This window comes from Herpailurus yagouaroundi, unplaced genomic scaffold (genome assembly GCF_014898765.1).
Source record: "Herpailurus yagouaroundi ecotype Mexico unplaced genomic scaffold, PumYag 199, whole genome shotgun sequence".
NCBI lineage: Eukaryota > Metazoa > Chordata > Mammalia > Carnivora > Felidae > Herpailurus > Herpailurus yagouaroundi.
The window spans coordinates 21,758,842-21,781,277 of record NW_024412430.1 but is presented as its reverse complement, the minus strand read 5'-3'; the positions used below and the strand labels follow the sequence as shown (position 1 = coordinate 21,781,277).

At 55.9% G+C, this 22,436-nt stretch overlaps 1 protein-coding gene across 1 annotated transcript in view; it reads left to right on the top strand.

Moving 5' to 3' along the window:
- The window catches only part of PHF2 (PHD finger protein 2), a 75,605-nt gene that overhangs the window by 29,782 nt on the left and 23,387 nt on the right, over nt 1-22,436 (top strand). The window contains exons 2-5 of the mRNA XM_040449270.1: nt 4,972-5,057; nt 10,532-10,646; nt 19,803-19,963; nt 21,934-22,075. Of these exons, the coding sequence (XP_040305204.1) occupies nt 4,972-5,057; nt 10,532-10,646; nt 19,803-19,963; nt 21,934-22,075 (504 nt within the window). The remainder of the gene's footprint in view (nt 1-4,971; nt 5,058-10,531; nt 10,647-19,802; nt 19,964-21,933; nt 22,076-22,436) is intronic.

Here is a 22,436-nt window from a genome sequence, read left to right as displayed (position 1 = left end):
CTCTCCCCTCCCACTCCCCCTTCCCCTCCCCTCCCCCTGCCACCCCCTTCTCCCTCCCTTCTCTCCTCCTCCCTCCCCTCCCTCCCTTCCCCAGTGTCCTTCCCCCTTTCCCCCCCTCCCCCCTCTCTATCCCTCTGTGCCCTCTTCCCTGCTCCCCCAGGCACCACAGCTGCTCTCACTTGGTTCACAGCTCCCAGCCTCACAGACTTTCCGAGGTCACAGTCTCCGCAGGGCCAGTGTCCCGTCGGACTGCCTTGTACAGATGCCATGTGAGCGCAGTGTGGGGACGGGACACAGCAGACCGGCTCTCAGCTTATCCACACCCCTTGTCCCGAATCCGTCCCTGGACCTCAGCCGGTAACTTTGAACCCCTGCTTGGGGCTGGAGCATGGGGAGGCTCTAGTGCCCGCTTCTCATGCCCACCTTTGGTGGAGAAGCCGGAGTCAGGTGTCTCCTCACCCCCCCTTGGCACACCAGGCCCTCCTGAGCCTCTGTCCGCTGCAGCTCTGCACGAGCACCCACACGGGCAGGGTCAGGCGAGGCCTCAGGCGTCCCCTTCAGACGCGCGGCAGGACGGAGGGGCGGCGGGCAAGCCGAGCCCCCACATCCGCCCAGCGAAGTCCTTGGGCGCCCAGCTCTTGTCCTGAGCCAGTAGCCGTCTCCACAGGGAGGTGATCTCCGAATCAGGGGGCCCTTACAGGGTGGGGGTGGGGGGTGCTACAGAGGACGTGGTGTGGAGCCCACCTTCAGGCGTGTGCATGTTGGGGGTTTTCTTCCCACAGACCTCTCGGACCACCTGCCGGCTGAATCTCGCCTTGGGCAGGGCAGGTTAATGAGGTGGTTGCTTCTGTTTTGCCTTTAACATGAGGATTGCTCACCTAAGGAGATTTGAAGGCACACACCCGGGGCCTGGGCCCTAGGGAGTCTCCTCCAGACTCCACATCTTTGCTGCTGGCGGGGAAAATGCTTGTAGCTTGTCCACAGCTGTTGTTCTTTTAGATTTTGGGGTGATTTCCCCAGTAATTTCTCGGGAGGTACTGGGGAAGCCCTAACTTTGGGGTAATAAAGTAGGCGAGCTGTTTCAGGAGAACTGCTGCTGGGCAGTACACACTGACTGTGGGGTCCTAGGACCCTGAGACACCAGAGTTAGGAGGTGTGGCCTCGCGCGCACACACACAGCCAGGGGGCTGGCTCTGGGACCTTGGTTTCCACACTCAGGTGGCCCTTGTCAGGGTTACAGGCACAGGTGTCAGGGCCCGGTTGGTGGCACATGCCAGTCGTGGGGGAGTTGCTGGCATCACCCATTAGGGGAGAGGCCTTGGCTGTGGCCGCAGCACCTGCCCTGGGTCCAGGCCCTGGGTGGCCCTCCCAGGTGAGAGGCAGCCCCGAGGTGTCTTGGGTGGAACAAGGGACCCACCCCCCCACCCCCCACTCTCCCTTTTGGTCTGGCCTCCCTGTGCAGGGCAGCAGATGGCCAGCCCATCTGGGCTCAGGTTGACCAGCACCCCTAAGTGGTGGTGTGGTAAAAAAGGAGCCCCCAGGGCTGGAAAGGGGTGTTGGCACGCACATTTGTGACCCCTGGGCCTCAGCTCCCCCTCCTGTCATGTGGTTCATGCCATGGCCCTTCCAGGGCATGATGGGGCTTCTGGACACGTGGGACCAGCAGGTGGTGATTGGGTTGGGGAGGTTAAGGTATGCTGAAGTCAGCCCCCATTCCCTCTGCTCTCTTAGAGCTAGGGTGGAGCCCCCTTCCACCGTGCACCTGACCCCTGACCAATGAAAGGGCCCCCGTCTGTGTGGCTGAGTTTGATCTGACCTCAGACATCCTGTGTGCATGGTGGGCTCCTTGTGTGTCCCTAGAGTCTTGTGGCCAGGCAGGAGTACGTGATGGGACCTAGGTACCCATGGCCATCCTGGACATCTGTCTGTTCCAGGAGCTGCCAGTGGCAGGCAGCCTAGAGCAGTGTGGACTCAGGGCAGGGACTCCAGGTGTGGACACGCGGTGTGGATGTGGGGTTTGGCCATGAGGTGTGGCTCTGGGTGTGGATAAAGGATGTAGAGTCAGGGCATAGACCTGGGGTGTGGACTCTGGGTGTGGATGCAGGGTGTAGAATTGGCAAGTAGACATAAGGTGTGGACGTGGGATGTGCACATGGGTGTGGGTTTGGGGTCCAGTTTCTAGACCCAACGGGACCTGAATGTCTGCAGGGCTCTGCCTCTTGCTCAAGCGCGCAACTGCTAGAGGGTGCGGGTGATGGGGGCTCACCACGTGCCCAGCCGTGCCGTTGCCCAGCCCCTGCTGGCCTCACACCAGTGTGATCTCTGGTCGATGGATGAGCACACTGAGGCCAGCTGACCCAGGGTCCGGGGTGCAGAGCTCCCGCTCCCGGGGGAGGGGGCCAAGTGAGCTGCCGGGCCGCCAAGGTGGGTCTGAGGCACAGGAGGGAGCTGGCTGCCGATAGGGGGTGGGGACAGCGTGGGAGATGTGCCGTCGCTCACTGGGGCACTGGTGGGCAGGGTGGGCTGTGGAGACAGACCAGGGGTGATCTGGCTGTTTGCTGTCCCCAGGGTGCCCCCCGCCTGCAGTGTTTCCAGATCAGAGTGTCTGGTCTGGTGCATCTGCCGGGTGGCTGACCCGGTAATGTGGGTCTCGCTCCCCCCTCTCCTGGTGGTTAGTGGGCCGCAGACGTGTTCTTCCACTGGGGAAATGCGCCTCCTGCATGGTTCCTGGCGGGCAGGTAGGGACACTGCGTATTTGCTGCAGGTGTTTTCTGTAGTTAGGACTTCAAAGTTTGCCGTGGGCTTGGAGCTCTCTCTCAGCTCGGCAGTGTCCTCTCCGATTTGCTTCGTGTTTGTTGTTTGTTTGTTTAGAAAGCGAGCAGACAAACGCACCCTCATAGCCTCTCTGGACAGGTTTGTCTTTTACACCGACTCTTTAGGCCACGGGGACTTCAGCTCCATTTGTGTTCTGAGGTGAAGAGTGGACTCCATGTGTTCAAAATCATTTGCCAGGGCCTTTCTGGGCTCAGGCTCTGCTCCCGGGATGGTGGCCCGTGGCAGCTGTGGCAGGCAGTGTCTAGGGCCCTGGGGGCTGCAGTGGCTGCGGAGGGTCTGGTGCGTGGAGCGCCCCCCTGGGCCAGGGGGCAGGGGCCACAGTGAGGGGGCGCTTGGGGTCTGGGCAGCAGCCTTACCTGGAGCACCCGGGCTCCTCCTCGTGATGGGGTGAGTAATGGTCATCGCCACCACGGGGTCGCACGCGTCCAGTACAGTCCTCGATGCTGCCCGGTACAGAGGGAGCGCTCAGCCAGCCTTAGTGATGGCTGGGTGACGGTGGTGACCGATGACATGGGCACAGGCAGGTCCGTTGTCTTTTTGATTGACATAAAATTCACATAACGTGAAACTTAACCATTTTAAAGTGAACGCTTTAGTGGCATTTAGTACCTTCCCCGTGTTGTGCAGACATTGCCTCCACCCAGTTGCAAAATATTTGACCCCAAAAATGGACCCCATGTCCACTGAACCGTCACTGCCCATTCCCCACCCCCAGCCTCTGGCTCCGCTGGTCGGTCCTCTACCTCCTCCGAGCACTGCATACGGATGGAGTCGTCCCACACATGACCTTCTGTGTCTGGCTTCTTTCACTCTGCTTGAGTTTCTGGGGTTCACCCATGCTGCAGCAGGTGCCAGCACCCCTTCCTTTTCAGGGCTGAGTACTGCTCCGTCATGTGGACGTGCCATACGTGCCATCGATTCATCAGCTGATGGACATTTTGGCCATTGGGATCAGTACTGCTGTGAACATTGGTGTTGGAGTCCCCATTCCCAGGTCTTTGGGGCACAGACTCAGGAGTGGGATTGCTGGGGCCTCTCATAATTCTGTGTGTAACCTTTTGGGGGACCATCAAACCACTTCCATAGATGCTGTGCCATCTTTATATCGTCGCCAGCGATGCAAGAGGGTTCTCATTTTACCACATCCCCACCGGCACTTGCTGTCTTCCCCGTGTTTTATTCTTGTGAAAATTGTAGCCATTCTCATGGGTGTGGGTCGCATCTCATGGTTTTGATGCACATTCCGGTGACTTTAGATGACTAAGGATGATGAGCGTCTTTCCTGAGCTTGTGGGCCGTTTGCATCTCACCTTTGGAGAAATGCCTGTTCAGGCCCTTTGCCCGTTTAATAGTTGATTTGTGGTTCCTTTTGTTGATGAGCTGTAAAGCTCATTGTGCCTTTTGGACGCTAGTACTTTGCAAATACTTTCTCCCATTCTTTATGTTACCTTTTTACTGTCTTTGTAGTGACCTTTAATGCACGAGAGTTCTACATTTTGATGATACCCAGTTTATTTTTTGTTTTGTTGCTTGTGTTTTTGGTGTCCTATTTAGGAATCCATGACCAAATCCATGGTCATGAGGGTGTACCATGTCCTCTTCTTAGAGCTTTACAGTGTTAGGCCTTGTATTTAGGTTGTTGATCCATGTTTAGTTAATTTTTTATATGGTGTGAGGTAGGGATTCAACTTCATTCTTTTGATACTCCGTTGTCCCAGCGCTGTAGTACCACCCCCTGGGACAGGAGCCCCCCATGGGGTCAGGAGGGGCCTAACCCATAGCCCCGAGCTGCCCCCGGTGAAGTGGTGGGGGCAGCCCACCTCCGAGACACCCTTGGCCTCTCTGGTTCTAGGTGACAGGATAGCGGTGGCCTCAGGCAGGCAGGCCTGTTGGGCGGCCTGGTCCCTCTGTGTGCGCTGGTCATGCATAGCAAGACTGTCCTTGCCCCTGCCTCCTTCCTCCTCCTCTTCCCCTGTCCTGTCCTTGTGGGCCACTGTCCTCACACATGCTCTGCTCCGTCTGCACTCACACCACTGCGGGCCCCTCCTGTGGGCTGAGCAGGAGTTGCCTGAAGTTCTGCTGGGCAAGTACTTGAGGCATTGAATGCTGGCCACATCTGTGTTTCTTCTGTTTCAGCTGTGTGGGAGTGGAAGAGGAGGAGGCCCCAGACATCGACATATACCACTGCCCCAACTGCGAGAAAACCCACGGGAAGTCTACCCGTAAGTAGGGGCTGTGCTGCTGACCCTCAGTTTGCACTCGCCCTGGCCTGGCTTTCTGGGTGAACGCCCTGGGTAGTTGCACACTGGTGCCTGGGACCACTGCCGGCCCTGCTCACTGCCCCTATGGACCTGTCACTGCCCCTCCCGACCTGCTCCTGCCCCTGTGGACCTGTCACTGACCTCCCGATCGGCTCCTGCCCGTGGGTGCAACTGAAGCCACCCAGGTTGTGCTCTCAGAGGGGCCAGGCCCATCTGAGATGGGAACACCACACAAGGTCTGGGAGTGCCTGTGTGGGGGATCTGCTGTCCCTTCTCCAGTGCCCTCTGCTGGGAGAGGCCCTTTCTCAAACTGCCTGCTGGTCCTGTGGGGGGTGTGTGGCACATCCTGTAGGGGCTCCTTAGGGAGCAGGCTCATCCATGGTGGCTCCATGGGGGGCTGTGTCCCTGCTAGGAGGGGAGTTCTGAGGCTGAGCCACATAGGGGGTGTGCCCTGGTCTGCAGGTGTCTTGGGAGGGGCCTGGCCTGGGGACAAGACAAATGGCATGGGGGTATTAACGTGGCCTCAGGTTTCTGGCCTGGGCTGGGGGGCGTGGGTGCTCATAGAAGGTGCGGGCTGGACACTGACCCTGGCTGGGTAGCTGATGACAGCCCTGTCATCCTGAGCCCTGGGTTAACTGGGGGAGGAGAGTGGGGGCCACATTTGGCCCCAGGCACCAGGAGGCCTTTCACCCCCTTCAAAGGGAGCGCCCCTCCTGGTGTCCAGTCACAAGGCAGAGACTGGATCCCCAGCTCCTGGGGGGTGATTACTGTGGATCCAGCGTGGGTAAGCGAGGGTGCCAGCGCCCTGTTCTGTGGGGTGGGGCTGGCCCTGGCGGTCTTGGGGGCTGTGCCCTGGTCACTTGGGAAGCTGGGAGAGGCAGGTGGGGTCACCTCTGGCCTGTGTGCCATGGTCACCAGGTGGCCGTGGGGCTGCATCGGCTGGGCTCTCATTCTCCAGCCCCTGGCACATGGTCATCACGCAGTAAAGCACCAATGCGTGAGAGCAGCAGGAAGGTTCCCGGGTCCCTGAATTATCCTCGTCCCCCAGGAGCTGGCCCTCACAGTCTGCTGTGATTACCTGGACATCATTCTGGTCACTGCTTTACGGCAGATGTGGGAGGGTGACTGTCCCCCTGTGGGTTAACTGACATCTCCCAACACCTCATGAGCCCCAGGCCTCAGGGCCTGGGGGGATGAACAGGGTGGGGACTGGGCGGTCACACCATGTGGTCCTGGGGCAGGGCAGGGACAGAGCAGGACTGGAGCTAGGAGACCCCGCCTGCCCCACAACAGAGCTGAGTGGCCTGAGGGAGGGTGGGGCAAGGCCCTGTGGTCTGGGGGCTCTTCCATGAATCGGGGCTCAAGTTGGGCGATAGTGGGGTGCCGAGGTGTGTGGTGGTGCTCACATACAATGTGACTTCCACATCACCGTGTGTCCTGGAACCCCCTCTCCCTGACCGTGAGCTTACCCACTGTTGAGGGCATGTGTGCCTGCTGACTGAGACCCTGCCCCTGCGCTGGGGAGTCCCAGCTGCCTTGTACGGGGGCCCTGTACCGATGCTGAAAGCCAAGTGCGGGCGACCCTTCCTGGCACTTCTAGCCAGGTAGCCCCCGGGGCATGTGGGCACCGCGGCCCCTCCCTGGCTCTGCGTGTGTGCGCACATGCATGTTATGTGTGTGCATGAATGTGCGCAGAAATGTTCACATGTGCGTCCACGTGTGTGGGTGTGTGCATGAACTCGGGCACACGTGTGCATGAGTGTCGTGTGCGCACAAGAATATGCATGTGTGTTTGCACGTGTGTGCATGTGTGTGCCTGTGCACGTGTGTTTTATAAATCTCGTTGCTACTGGAGGCCACGTGTCCACGAGGGACAGAGGTGCAGAGGCTAGGACTTCCCACCAGTGTGCGCACTGGTCACCGTCAGTCTGCACTTGAGGTGTGTCTGTGCCCAGACCGTGCCAGACCGGAGCTCGTCACTGTCCGTGACACGCTGGTCAGTTTGCTGCATCTGCTCCAGTCAGACCCTCCATGGTGAGGGCTCCCGCTGTCCCCATGTCCCCAGGGGGCCCCCCAAGCCCGTGGGCTGCGCCGGGGGCGCCCTGGGTGGGTTTGGGGTGGGCACTGAGATGAGGGTGGGGACTCACAGGTATACCCGATTCACACAGATTTGGGGCCTGGCAAGGAGTCAGGAGGGCTCCCAGGAGTGGGGGGCTCGGCCCTTACAGCAGCTCTGACCCTGCACTGCGTGTCCAGCTCTGGCTGCTCCCCTGATGCTTACACCCCTCCTCCCCGTGCCCGTGAGGCTGTGCTGCCCTGGGGGGTGGGCACCTGGCACCCCCACGCTCCAGCCTCCCGCTGGGCGGATGTCCCGGGGTGCCTTGTCAGAGGGGGTGGGGTGCCATGACAAGAGGAGGGGGGGGTGGCCTCTGGGCCCCGGGGAGGGAGGGAGCCCGCCGGCCAGGGCTGCGCGAGGAGCGCCCAGAGCTCACCCTGCCTCCCTTGCGGTTCCGCGTCTGGCTGTTATCCTGGCCACACGCTCTGGCCACAGCGTCACGTGGGCCAGTCCCTCCTCCAGGTGCTCCTCGATACCCAGTCCGGAGTTAGGGCCCAGGAGGGCCACCAGCCCGGTCAGCCCCTGCTTCCCAGGCCTGGGTCCTGGCAGGAGTGTGGGGGCGCCGCTGCTTCCCCCACTGCCCTTTACATCTGCACCCCCATCACCCGGCCGCACCTGCCCTCCGAGGCTTGGTTTCCCCACACGGCCCCTGGGGCCAGGGCCCTGGTGCCAGGCATCTGTGTCCTCTTGCCTCCGCACACCTGCCGGGGAGACCTTGGGATGTGAGGAGTGGGGCAGATGCAGGTGCCAGCCTGGGGGGACCTCGAAGGGCCCCCATGGGGTCCCCTCCGCAATGCCTCCCTTCTCCCGACCTCAGCTGCCCCCCAGACGGCACTGGGGTATCTGTCTCCCCGCTGGTCTCCCCCACCTGCGGTGTCACCCATGGCGGCCAGTGTGCGGGCTGGGCTGCCCCTTCCACCCCTGTCTTGATCCCTGGACGCGTGGGACCCCTGGTAAGTGGCCGGGAGCCAGGCTCGCCTCCCACCAGAGGCAGCCCCATCGCCGAGGCCCACAACGCTCCTCTGTGGCCATGCACGGCTGCCCTCGCTCCCCAGGCCCTTCAGTGGGGGGCACCTGGTAAAGTCTAAAGCCCGGGGCATGAGAGGCGGCCCAGGGTCACGTCCTGATGCAGCTGTGGGCCCAGAAGAAAGGATGATGATATTGAGGCTGGTTTCAGAGTCAGGGTGACCTGGGCCATCGTCAGAGTTGTGTCCCCCCCCCCCCCCCCGAGGCCCTGCCTTGGCTGTGAGCACCCTCTCCCTCTGAGCCTGCTGGCTCTTCAGGAAGCAGGGATGGCTCTCAGGCCAGCTGTGGCTTTGGTGACCCCCGTGCGGAGCTGGGCTGCTCAGCACGCACTTGGCAAACCGCTGAGAAGAAAAGGCCTGAGCCAGGGTAACCAGAGGGAGGAGGGTGGGCACTGAGGTGCCAGTGCAGTGCCCAGGAGACCAGCCATTCACAGACATCCTGCATGCCCACTAGTGCTGGGCTGTGCCAGGCACCGTGGGCGTGTGGGGAGAGCCCAAGGGTCCAGAGTGGGACTGAACCCTGTGAACAAATGGTTTCAGCCCAAGCAGCCTAGCCAAGAGGAGGGGCCGTGCGCGCAGTGGGCCCCACAGAGCTCCTGGGGTGGACGGGGCACCGTACGCCCTTCCCCTCCTGTAGCTCATGAGGGTCCCGGACCTCGCTATTAAAGATGCAGCACAGAGATGCCCAGTAACTTGCCCAAGGTCACACAGTCACAGGCTGGTGGGGCAAGAAAGACTTGGACAAGTGGTGGAGCCCTTCCGTCTCTCGTCTGTGCCTCCGGCCACCACCAGAACCCCCAGTTCGAGTCCCCCCTCTACAGGATCTTGCCGGGTTTCCATAACGTCCACTCACACCCTGGCCATGGCAAACCAAGGGCGATGGAAATGTCACACCATTGTTGGAGGCAGGCTCAAGGGTCGTTGGTGGCAGCCCCCTCCCTGTCCTTGTCTGTGAGGGATGGGATCCCTCAGATCTAGTCTCTGGCAGTCCCTCAGATCTAGTCCCATGTCTGTCATGGGGCCAGCTTGTTTCACAGCCCACCCAGCAGCTGCCAGGGACAGGTCTCTGTGCCAGTGCTGTCCTCACTCACCGAGTCACCAGGGGCTGCCCTGGGCAGAGGCTGGGGCCACAAGGAAATTGCTTCCCTCCCCTCCAGGGGCTTGCAGTCCAGTAGGAGTGTGAGTGCGTGTGTATGTGTGTGTGCACGTGCATGTTCTGGGTGCACTGCGTGGGCGTGCACACGGGTATGTCCTTGTGCGTGCACACACATGTGTGCACATGCACATGTATGCAAGTGCACCACAGTCCAGTAGGTGTGTGTGTATATGTGTGTGCACGTGCATGTACTGTGTGCACTGCATGGGTGTGCACATGGGTGTGCGCTTGTGGGTCCAAAGGCACATATGCGTGCATATGCATGCATCTACAAATGCGCCACAGTCCAGTAAGTAAGGTGTGCACATGTGTGTTCTGTGTGCACCTCATGGGTGTGCAGACGGGTGATTGTGTGTGCATACCTGTGCACATGTATGTGTGTGCAAATGTGTCAGTCCAGTAGGTGTGTGAATGTGTGTATACATGTGTGTGCCCACGAATGTTCTGTGTCCGCTGCGTGGGCATGCACACGGGTGTGTGCTTGTACGTGTATAGGTACATGTGTGTGCATGTGCACATGTGTGCGAATGTGTCGCAGTCCACTAGGGGTGTGTGCACACAGTGGTGTGTAAAGAGTCCAGGGTGGGGTGCCCGGTGCCCTGGGAGCACACACGAGGAAAGGAGAGTTGGAGTCAGCGGTCAGGGTGGCGGTGTCAGAGGGGGACACACAGGAGTACAAGGTGGCACAGGCGGGGTGTGGGAAGGGCGGGAGCTACAGAGGGCAGTGCCAGCCTGCTCCTGCCCCAGTGGTGGGCTTAGGGCAGCAAACGTTGCAGCAGCGAGGTGACAAGCTTGAGGGGAGGCGTCCCCTTGGTGGGACCTCCCGGTAGGTGCCTCTGACGCGCTCTCAGCGGACTGGGTGCTAATGGGAAGGGTCCCGGGCTCCCCCAGCTTTGGGGTCGGCTGAGCCAGAGGAGTGGGAGGGGCAGGGCAGGGGTGGGGCCGTGACCCAAGGAGGGTGGGAGGTCACAGGGGCCGGGGGTGGGTGGGTGGCCCCCAGGGGACATCGGGGGCGCCGCCTCTGCGGAGGCTGGAGTCTCAGCGTTCACAGCTCCTCAGCTGCCCTCTGGGCCCGGCCCCTGTGGTGCGGGGAGGGGAGGGCCCACGCTGGGTGCCATCTGCCCCTGTCTCCCCACAGTGAAGAAGAAGCGGGCCTGGCACAAACACGGCCCAGGGCAGACGCCCGACGTGAAGCCCGTCCAGAACGGCAGCCAGCTCTTCATCAAGGAGCTGCGGAGTCGGACCTTCCCCAGGTGGGCGGTGGCGGCCTCGTCCTGGGGGGCTCAGGGGCACAGCCTCCCTCCAGGGGAGCGGCACAGCCCCCCTAAGCCCTAGGCGCTCCCAGCTCTGGGGCTGACCTCTTCCTTCTCAGCACCTGCAGGTCAGGTGTTGGGGACCCTCTTCCTCTGGGCTCATGCATCCCCCCACCACCTGGTGTGGCCCTTCCCACGGAACCTTCCTGAGGGGGAGGCTGCTGAACTCAGGTTCTGGAGGGCGAGGAGTGGGGGCTGGGGTCCTGCCCAAGACCACCCTCCAGACGTGGCCCTCTGCCCCTGGGCCTGACAGGCTGTCCCCAGGTCCCCTTCTCCGAGACCGCCTGCCCGCACCCATGCGCCGCGTGCAGGTCGAGGGCAGAGGGCAGGGGCAGGGCTGCGGGGACCCTGACTCGTGGACATGTGCTCTTCAAGCTGCTGTGCGCCCCCTCGGCCCCTCACAGCCGGAAGACTTTTGTTTGTCTGACAAGGTTTCTTCTCTACTTTTAAAGAGTAACTCACCGGACCCAGGATCCTACGTGGTGGGTCCTTTTCCTTTTAGCACTTCAAATGTTTTGCCCCACTGTCTTCTTGCATGCATAGTGTCTCATGAGGGACCCAGTATGACTCTTACCCGTGAGCCTCCACAGACAAGGTACCTCCCTCCTCTGGCTTCTTTCCTTTCTGCGACTTTTACTGAGATACAACTCACAGACCTTACAGTTGGCCCATTTCAAGGGTACAGTTGGCCCATTTCAAGGGTACAACTCCGTGGTCTTCGGTGCGTTCACAGACGTGTGCGCCACCAGCAGCCGGTTTAGAATGTTTGCATCCCCCCCCCCCCCCCGCCCCGGTGTCTGTTTAACATTCTGTTGTGTGGACAGACCACACGTTGTTTATCCATGCGTCAGCTGACACGCTGGGGTTCTGATGTTTGGCTACTGCAGATAGTTCTACTATAAACGTTCTTATACAGGATTCTGGGGGACATGTGTTTCCATGTTTTTAGGAGCAGTGGCTCCATGTTCAGTTGTCTGAGAAACTGCTGGACTGGTCTCCACAGTGGTTACGCCACTGTCGTTCCCACCAGCAGAGCGTGAGGGTCCCAGTTTCCGATCACCCTTGCCGGCCCTTGCGATTATCTGGCATTTTGATTCGAACCATCCTTACAGGTGTGAGGCTTTCTCTCTCTCTGGTCTGACCTGCATTTCCCTCATGAAAAGTCATGTTGAGCATCTTTTCATGTGCGTGGTAGTCATGTGTATGTCTTCCTTGGAGGAATGTCAGTTCGGACCCTTTGCCTATTTTTAATTTTTGTGTCTTTTAATTATTAAGAGAGTTTTTTTATATATTTTAGATACAAGTCTCTTAACAGACAAATGATTGGTGAATACTTTATCCTGTTTTGTAGACATTTCACTTTCTTGATCATGTCCTTTGAAGCACCAACATTTGTAATTTTGACGGAGTCCAGTTTATCCGTTTTTTATTTTGTTACTTGTGCTTTTGTTGTCATAGCTGAGGATCATTTGCCAGATCCAAACCCCAGGTCATGAAAATTACCTTCTACAAAACTTCTAAGAGTTTTGCAGGTTTTAGGTCTTACGGTTTTGTTTTTGATACATTTTGAGTTAATTTCTTCATATAGGGTGAGATAACGATCTAACTTTTTTTTTTTTTTTTTTTTTTTTTTTTGGCACGCATCTCTCCATTTGTCCCTGCACTATTTGTAAAAAGACCACTCTTTTTCTATTAAATGGTCTTGGCTCTTAGCTGTAAGTATATGCATTTATTTCTGGACACTCAGTTCTGTTCCACCAATCTGTTTATCCTTAGGCTGGTCTCACATTGCCTGGACTACTGTGCTTTGCAGTACGTTTTGAAATGAAGAAGTATGTGTCCTCCAGCTTTGCTTTTCTTTTCTTTCTTTCTTTCTTTCTTTCTTTCTTTCTTTCGAATATTTTTTAATGTTTATTATTTTTGAGAGAGTAGAGAGAGCACGAGCCGGGGGAGGAGCAGAGAGAGAGGGAGCCACAGAATCCCAGGCAGGCGCCAGGCTCTGAGCTCTTAGCACAGAGCCTGACATGGGGCTCGAACTCACGAACCGTGGGATCATGACCTCATTTGAAGGAGGACGCTTAACTGACTGAGCCACCCAGGTGCCCCTCCCGCTTTGTTTTTCTTTTTAAAAATCCTTCTGGCCGTTCTTGGTCTGCTGGAATTCCATCTGAATTTTAGAATCAGCTTGTCAGGCCTACAGAGAAGTCAGCTGATACGGATTGTGTTGAATCTGTACATGAGTAGAATCGAAGTATTGCCATCTGAAAAATGCAGTCTTCTGACCTATGAACATGGGTTTTCTTCCATTTATTAAGATCTTTTATGTTTCCTTCAATAGTGTTCTGTAGTTTTCAGAGTTTTGTACTTCCTTTGTTAAGTTTATTCCTAAGTAATTTATTCTTTTTGATGCTCTTTTAAATGAAATTGTTTTCTTAATTTTATTTCCAGAGGGTTCATTGCTACGGTACTGAAATAGAGTTCAAGTGTATTCATCTTGTATCCTGCAACCTTGCTGAGCTGGTTTATTAGTTCTAATAGCTTTTTAGTAGATTCCTTACAACTTTCTACATGTGAGATCATGTCATCTGTGAATAGTTTCCTTTCTTCACTTCCAATCTGTGTTACCCTTTTTTTCTTGCTTGATTGCTCTGGCTAGGACTTCTAGTAGAATGTTAAGTAGAAGAGACCAGACAAAGATGATCAGGGCCCCATCCTTTTCAGGGTGCTACGCTTGGGGTACAGCCTCAGTTCCGCAAGTGTGGGCCAAGGGGAAGAAGGGAGCCCCCCCCCCACCCCATGTCTTGTCTGCCCTTGCGTGAGACTGAGAATCAGGAACAGACAGCTGGTGCAGGATGAGAAAGGCTGCCGTCCTGTTCCTCCTGGACGAAGCCCTCTGCTTGGAAGCTGGGGAGAGCTCCCACTCAGCTTTCCTGTGTCCTTGGCCACGGCCTTCCTGAGGGAGGTCTCCTCGCCGATCCAGTGGGGTAGAGGGAAGAATGGTCTCGGCCCATGTATCACAGGCACACGCCTTTCCTGCCAGGTTTTCATAGATTTTCTAGGCTAGATGTTTCTCCATTTGCTATTTGCTCTTAGAACCATTTCCAGAGGTTTCGAATAGTTGTTTTTCACAGTAATTTTCACCCGTTTCATTGGGTTTTGGGTCCTCAGGGCTCTTCACGCTGTCATGCCAGAGGTAGACCTTTCTCATGTGGCCTCTGTCAGGATATCGCCTCTCCTGTTTTGCAGTTTGATTGGGACGTGTCTAGGTATGGTTTTCAAGTATTTAATCCTACTTGGTGTGGTCTCAGTTTTCTGGATCTGTGGTTTCACATCTGCCATTAATTGTAGAAAATTCTCAGCCGTTATGACTTCCAACATTTCTCCTGCTTCAAACACTGCTCCTTCCTCTCTCTTTTATTTTTGGTGTTCTCGTCATGCCCACTTTGCTCTTCCTGCCGTTGTTCTGTATATTCTTGGATATTCTGTTCCCTGCTTGTTCCATTCTTTTTTCTCTTTATGCTTCAGGCTGAGCAGATGTTACTAACTTCAAGCTTACTGAGTCTTTTCTTAGCCACACGCAGTCTACCAATGAGCCCATCGAAGGCATTCCGCATTTCTGTTACCATTTTTAATTATTTCTATCATTTCCTTTTGGTTCTTAGAGTGTTCACTTCTCTGCTTACATTGTCTTCTGTCCTTGCGTGTTTTCCACTTTTTCCATTAGCACTCCTAACATATTAATCATAATTTTAAAAAATTTCCTGTCTTATACTTCCAAATTCTGTGCTATAGCTGAGCTGTGTCCTGATACTTTTAAAACGTTTTATTTTTTAATTGAGGTATAATTAACATACATTGTTATATTAGTTTCAGGTGTACAATATAATGACTCAATACTTCTGTACATGAGCAGAAGTATCCTCTTCTGCACACGAGTATCACTCAGTGCTCATCATGATAAACGTACCCTCAACCCCCTTCACCTGTTTCACCCATTCGCCCACAGACAGACTTCCCTCTGGTAACCATCAGTTTGTCCTCTGTATTTAAGAGTCTGCCTTTTTTGTTTGTCTCTTTCTTCTTCTTGTTTTTTTTTTTTTAATTATTTTAATGTTTTATTTATTTTGAGAGAGAGAGAACAAGTCGGGGAGGGGCAGAGAGAGAGGAAGACAGAGAATCCATGAAGCAGGCTCCAGGCTCTGACCTCTCAGCACAGAGCCTGACATGGGGCTCGAACACGTGAACTGTGAGATCGTGACCTGAGCCGAAGTCAGACGCTTAACTGACTGAGCCACCCGGACTCCCCATTCTTTGTTCATTTCTTTTGTTTCTTAAATTCCACATATGAGTGAAATCATATGGTATTTGTCTTTCTCTGCCTTATTTTTATTATACTTAACATTATACTCTCTAGCTCCATCCATGTTGTTGCAAATGGCAAGATTTCATTTGTTTTATGTCTGAGTAATATTCCATCGTGTGTGTATGTGTGTGTGTATATGTGTGTGTGTATACACACCACATCTTCTTTGTCCATTTATCAGTCGATGGACATTTGGGCTTTCTGTATCTTGGCTGCTTCTGATAGTGCTGCTATAAACTTCAGGACGTGTCTTTTTGAATTAGTGTTTTCATTTTCTTTAGGTAAATACCCAGTAGTGGAATTACCGGGCCACCACGTAATTCTATTTTTAATTTCTTAAGGACCCTCCACGCTGTTCTCCAGAGAGGTTGCACAGTTTGCATTCCCACCAGCAGTGCAAGAAGGTTCCTTTTTCTCCACATCCTCGGCGACACCTGTTGTTTCTTGTCTTTTTGATTTCAGCTGTTCTGACAGGGGTGAGGTGATTTGCTTTGTGTCTTAAGACTATGGTTTTTTGCCGTTTAGCGCATCTTGTGATTTTTTGGTGAAAGCTGGACATGATGTATTGAGTCAAAGGAACTGAGGTGATTATGCATTTAGAGTGAGGTTTTGTGTTGACCAGACCAGGGACTGGGTTGTGTTGCTGTAGCCGTAGGGCCAGACACATGACTTTCTCCTAGTTTCCTTGTGTTTTCCTCCTCTCCTGTTCTTGCTGGGTGTCCCTAACAACTCCTTCTTAAATAGAATCTGTCCTGCAGCTGTCTTGGCTATACTCAGCTACCGTTATACTGTTGTATGGTAGTAGGATTGGGGTAGGGGAAGTGTCCTGTAATTGAATAACACACCTCAGTGTTTCAGTGGGCCCGAGGCTCTGGGCTGTTACCTTTGGAAGCATTTCTTGGCCTTCGCTTTTGCTCTTCTTCCCTAAGACAGGAAGCTAGTGGCGTCAGGGGGGTGGGTGGGCACTTGCCCTTCCCCCATCAGAGGAGGGTCTGGTTAAGTAAGTGCTCCTGGAAGGTCGACTTTTGTTATGGAGAACACTCGGAGTATATTTACACATAATTGCTCTCCCCCAACCGTGTCTGAAATAGGACAGATCTTCACCAGGAGAACCTGTGGGTAGAACCCATCAAGGTGGGTCTCCTCTGAGGCTGGGCCCCATGAGTTCTTAACTCTGAAGCTACTTCACACTCAGCCTCTGCACTTTGTCAGAAATCACTTTAATTATCCTCTCAGTTACCGCCTCCAGCCGCTTCTGCCTCAGGTAAGGTCCTCTCGGTGGTGATTCTCTGTGTTTGCCTGTCTCCCCAGATTCTGGGGGCGACTGTTTGCCCTGTAACCCTAATGTTCAGTGAATCTAAGAAAATTCCTTGGTAATCAGTCCGTTCAGCTTTTTTCTTGTTGTGAGGACAGGAATGACCATTTCCAAGCTCTTTACATGTTGGAGTTGAAGCCATTAGTCCAGTTCCACTTACTTTAACCCCTTCTCATTAGTTGGGTTGTCTTTTTATTGCCTACGTATTCTAGGTACTTGCCACCAATCAGATACTTTCTCCTGTCCCGTGATTGCCTTTCCACTTTCTTCATGGTGTCCTTTGAAACGCAAATGTTTATAATTTTGATGGAATCGAATTCATTCTTCTCGTTCTTGCTGCTCGTGGTTTTGGCTTCTAGGAAACCGTTGCCAGGTTAAAGGTTGTGAAGATTTATGTCTGTGTGTGTGTTTTCTTCTGGAAGTTTTACAGTTCCAGCCTTTATGTGTAGGTCTTCAACTCAGTTTGAGTTAGTTTTTGTCTATGATGTGAGATAGGGTCCCGCTTAATTCTTTTGCATGTGGACGTCCAGTTCTCTCATGCACCATTTATTGAAATGACTGGTTTTTTTTTTCTCCATTGAGTTGTCCTTGCGTTCCTGATGAAAAAGCAGTTGGCCACAGATGTTTGGGTTTATTTCTGGACACTCGGTTCTGCCGCACCGATCCATATGTCTCTTCTCTCTTCTCATGCCGGCACCACACGGTCTTGATTACTGTAGCTTTAGAGTGAATTTTGAAGTTGGTCAGTGTCCTCAACTTTGTTCTTTGTAAAGACTGTTTTGGTCATCTGGGGCTTTGCACTTCCCGTCAGCTTTCCAAGTTCAGCTTGTCCATTTCTGCAAAGACGTCAACAGGTGTTCTGACAGGGATTGTGTGAAATCCGTAGCTCAATTTTCTCTCATTTCTTGAGTCTCATTTCTTTCTTCTAGATTTGATTTCTCTCTTATTGAATTATATCCTTTAGTGGTTTAGTAAAGGCCTATAGAAATATTCTGTTTTTGAAAATGTTTTCATTTCATCTGTGTTCTTAAATGATTCTAATTTTCTAAAATGGGCCTAAAATTTTAGAGTAAATTTATTTTCCTTGAATTCTTTGAAGACGCTGTTATCCTGTTGTCATTTGGCATCTCTTGTTGTTCACGAGATGTCTGTTGTCAGTCTAGTGGCTGGTGTTTGTTCATCTGTTTACTGTTTGGTTTTGGCAAATAATCTGTTTTTTTATCTGAAGACTTTTCAGATTGCCTCGTTGTCTCTGATGTTCCGCAGGTAGGCTACAGTGCATCTGGATGTGCTTTGTTTTTATCGGTTCTACTCAGGAATCAGTAAGATCTTTTAATTTGAGGAATTGTATCTTATCTCAGTTCTGAAAAATGGCCTGTTTTCTTTTTAAGTAGCATTTCACCCCCTTTCTCTGTATTATTTTTCAAGTATTCCATCAAATTGACCATTTGGTGGGGCGGGTGCAGCTACTATTGAGTGCATCTGTTGAGTTTTTAAATTTTCTCAAAAGTGACGTTTTTCACGTCTAGAATTTCCGCTAGGTCATGGTCAATGTTGCTTGCTCTGTTGTCCTCCCTCCCTGCCCTCTGCTGCGTCCTCCCATTATCCCTGTGAATGTGGTTAGTATGTTTCCCAGCCGTCCGTTGTGCTCAGTCCCCGGACCCGTGCTCTGGCGGATGTGTCTTCCGTCATTCTGTGAGGCGGCCTGTCTGCCCTGGGCCCAGAGGTGTCCCCGCAGAACCATAGTGTCTTTGCCTTTGCTGGGTCCTCATGGGTTTTGCAGTCCCAGACCTGGTACGTGGGGCTGTGTGACATGAGGGCACGGGATCCCGGTTTGTCCGGATACCGTCTCCCTCTGGCTACCCGGGGCTTCCACAGATGACCCTGCACTGTCCCAGTGCTGCCGCTCACACAGCCGCCACCCACTCCTGGCCTGAACCTAATGCTCTGTCAGCACTGGTCCCACCCGAAGGTCCCTCCTCCGTCCTCGCCCTCACTGCCCCACGTGCTCCCTCTTGGTGGGACAGGGCCTTGCAGCTCCCTCCTCTCAAGCACTACTTCCTTGGAGCCACACCCCGTGCTCCCCTGGCTGTCCTCCACCTGCCTGGCCTCCTCTCCTGCTGAGCACTCTCCCTGGGAGTTGTGGGGACTCTGCTCTCGCCCCCGGCCCTCGGAGTTTACACCTCCCCCTGACCCCCCGCCCCGCCCAGGCTGTCTCTTGGCCGGCGGCCTCAGCCTCCCTCTGCAGCCTCTGAGCTCCTGACCCGTCCTCAGTCCAAGTCTGTCCCAAGTCAGCTGCGGATCTGTCCCCTGCACACGCCTGCTCTCCTCCAGCCCTCAGTCCCTCAGCTGTCTGCCGTCACCTCCCCTGTTCCTCCACCCTTTCGCCCACCACTGCCTCCTGGTCCGTAAGCTGAGCCTCCTCCCTGGTCGCGGTGTCCAGCCTGCTCCCGCGGCAGCTCCCCGTCCGTCCACACAGCCATTGGATTGACCTCCAGCTGTTGTTGCCCTACTCAAGCTGTCCAGTGGCTCCCCAGTGCTCTCGGCACGAGGCAGAGGCCCACTGCTGGGCAGATAGGCCACCTCAGCTGCTGCGCACTCAGCCCGCTCACCCCCTACCCCCGGCTGCTGGGTTCCTTCCCCTCCCCACCCCTGGCCACATTCTCCCCACTCCAGGGCTTGGCTGGCACCCCCCTTCTGCCCGGGACATGTGCCTCTCAATCCTGCCCCTCCAGGCCTGGACGGGCTGCTCTGACGCTGACCCCTGCTGTCTTCCCCCTGAGCTCTGCTCTCAGCGGTGGGCTTACGGCCTTGCATGCTTGTCTGATGGAAGCCCATCTCCAGCGTCACCACGGGGGCTCTCCAGCTGGGCCTCAAAGGTCCCTGGTGCCCCGGGCAGTGCCCAGCACGCAGCTGGGCAAGCTGGGCAGGGGAGCCACTGACCGCAGCACCCCAGGTTGCCCTTGGACCCTGTGCTTGGCTTGTGCAGGGAGTGGATTCTCCCTGGGAGGGGTTTGTCTCTATCTGCTGTGTCCTCAGGCCCGGCCCCAGCGCCGTGCAGGATCTAATCTCTGCGCACATGGGAGGAATGTTATGGAGGGTGGGCAGGTAGGGCAAGGGGCAGGGGAGGGATCCTGCCCATGCTCTGCCTTTCTCTGCCGTGGTAGGAGGGTTGGTCTCTGTGTTTCCCCTTCCTGGGCCTCCTGGACCTTGAGGTCCAACGTCTGTGATGGATGTGGGTCCAAGCCACGTCGCTCCCCCATGACCCCTGGGCATGGTGCCGGGGACGAGCCCTCCTCCCAGGGCGTGGGAGCCCGGGTTGCACGTCTCTGGCTCTGAGGCCCTATCCAGGCCTGTCCCGGTGCTGCGGGGCCGGGATCCTGGCCGGCGTGACCTCCGACCCCCACTTTTCCCGCAGCGCGGAAGACGTGGTGGTCCGTGTGCCCGGCAGCCAGCTCACGCTGGGCTACATGGAGGAGCACGGCTTCACTGAGCCCATCCTCGTACCCAAGAAAGACGGGCTGGGCCTGGCAGTCCCAGCCCCCACCTTCTATGTCAGTGACGTCGAGAACTACGTGGGTGAGTGGCCACCCTGGAGCCTGCTCGCCTTAGGCCCTGGCTGGTCCCCGTGCTGTGTGAGCGCTGTGATCCGGGGTCTCCGTGTACGTTCAGGGCACTCTTAGAATCAGACCCCATGTCCCACTGAAATGACACGTGACCCTGGCCGTCCCCCCAGCCAGTATTCTGACTGCGAAGGGGCCTGTCTTGGGACCCTTTCATTCTGCCAGCTGCAAAACCCATGCTGTTGGGTGCTAATGGTGGTAATGGAGGGCCCCTGCCTTCGAGGTTTGTGCTGTGCCCCCCTCAGCCTCTCCTGGGCCAGCCTGGGGCACCCTTGGTCTGCCCCAGGACCCTTCCTCTCTGGATCCCTCCGGCTCCCGTTGGTGCTGCCCTGTGCAGCCTGTCTCCTGTCCCCTTGGCAGCAACCAGCACTGTGGGCACCCTCAGTCGGGACACCTCCGGGTGGAGGGAAGAAACTGTATGCTTGGGCGTCGTCTGTGAGGCGGGGCCACACGGCCCAGACTCTGAGGCCCCAAGGTGGCTGGGGCTCGGGGGTGTGGCCCGTGCAAGAGGAGGACAGAGCCCGAGAAGGCTGGTGCCCAGGTCCCCTGTGGCAGGCGGAGAGAAGGGAGCCCCATCGGGGCCATCTGTGCCCGGCCGCAGCCCCTAGAATAACAGCTGAGATCTAGTTCACGCCTGCCAGGTGCTGGGCGTCACCGGTAGCTAGTGTCATCTTGCCACAGCTGGCACCCAGGCCCTGGCTCAGCTGGCCACAGAGAGCACAGAGGGCCGGCCCCAGGCACTGCCCGCTCGACCATAGCGCTGTCTGCGGGAGCTGGAAGCAGCTTAGCCGACGGGGAGGCATGTCTTAGAGGCTTGTGTTGTAAAATCTCTCCCTTCTCCTTACTTGTTTTATTATGGACGTTTTCACACACACACACACACACACACACACACACACACACACACACGCACACACCCCAAGGGAAGTAAACTCCCCTGTGCCCAGTACTGGCCACAAAACCACAAGATCTTGGCCGGCTTTCTGTGTCTGCACCCCCAAATTTAAAGCAAAGCTGTGGCACGTACATCACTTCTCCCACGGAAACCCCGGCACGGGCTCTGACAGAGGATTTGACGTCATTGCAGCCGCGGGCTGCTCAGTAGCATCAGAGCCCCGCCTCAGTCACCCCAGGCGCCCCAGACGCCCCTTCCAGTTCGCTGTTTGAATCAGAGCCCAGACCAGACCTACACACTGCGTGTGGTTTTTATGCCTCTCAGCATCTCCCCATTCCCGAGGCTGTGGGAGGGTTGGGGTTGCTGGTCCTAGAGAACGTCCCACGTGGGGGATCTGGCCAACAGTGTACCCGTGGTGTCATGTAACTCACTCCTCTGTCCCCAGTGGTTCCTGCACCACCTGGACAGACACTCAGATTCACATTCAGGGGGACGGCAGCCGCTTCGGGGCTGGGGCGCTCTCGCCCGTCAGCCTGTGGTGCCTGGCCACCTGCACGGAAGGGCCTGTCAGCCCGCAGCCTGGGTCTGAGCGGCCCCTGGGGACTGTTGGGAGGGACGAGGCCGTTAGTCCTGTGCGCCTTTCTCCCACTACTAATTAGGAGTCAGTGTGAGGAGCTCACCCTCGCCAGTTCCTTAAGGAACGGTCATCGGTGATTTTCACCCTGAAGTTTTCCTCATCAACTACAGAAAACGTGGGGAAAATGTTTTTCCTTTAACTTACCAGTTTTCAGGATAATAAGTTGGCACCCTAGAAGTGTAGGAGTTTTTGATTTTTTGATTTTTAAAATGTGTGTCCCATGTTGTTTATGTGGGGTCCCCATCTGCCGGGCCCCCTCCCGCGGAGGCTTGCGTCTCAGCCGCCTCCCTGCACCCCCGCCTCTCAGCAGGGAGCCCACAGGGCAGCCCGGTGCGTCGGGGGGCGGGCTGCACGCCCTGGCCCCTCACGGCCCCACCCCCTGCCCTGCCCGCAGGCCCAGAGCGGAGCGTGGACGTGACGGATGTCGCCAAGCAGAAGGACTGCAAGATGAAGCTGAAAGAGTTTGTGGACTATTACTACAGCACCAACCGCAAGCGGGTCCTCAACCTCACCAGCCTGGAGTTCTCCGACACCAGGTGAGGGCCCCCGGGGCCAGGACTGCGGCTGCTGGGGGAGCCCGCACACACGAGCGAAAGCGGCATGCGGTGCTGCTCTGTTTCTCTTCTCAAGACCGGGAGTGATGCACTGTGACAAATTCAAACGGATCATAAGCAGCAAGACGCGGACTCCTCTGGCCTGCCCCCACCCCGTTCCCCAGAAGGAGCCGCAGGCCACACCGCAGCATAGATTCTTCCAGAACGCACGTGCTCATGCTCGTGCATGACGTTCCTTGCGACACCGACGCTTGTGCGCACACCACACCCCCACACGCTCCCACACGTGCCTGCACACGTTCACAGGTGCACTCTCCAGTGCACACCGTGGGCACAGCAGGGT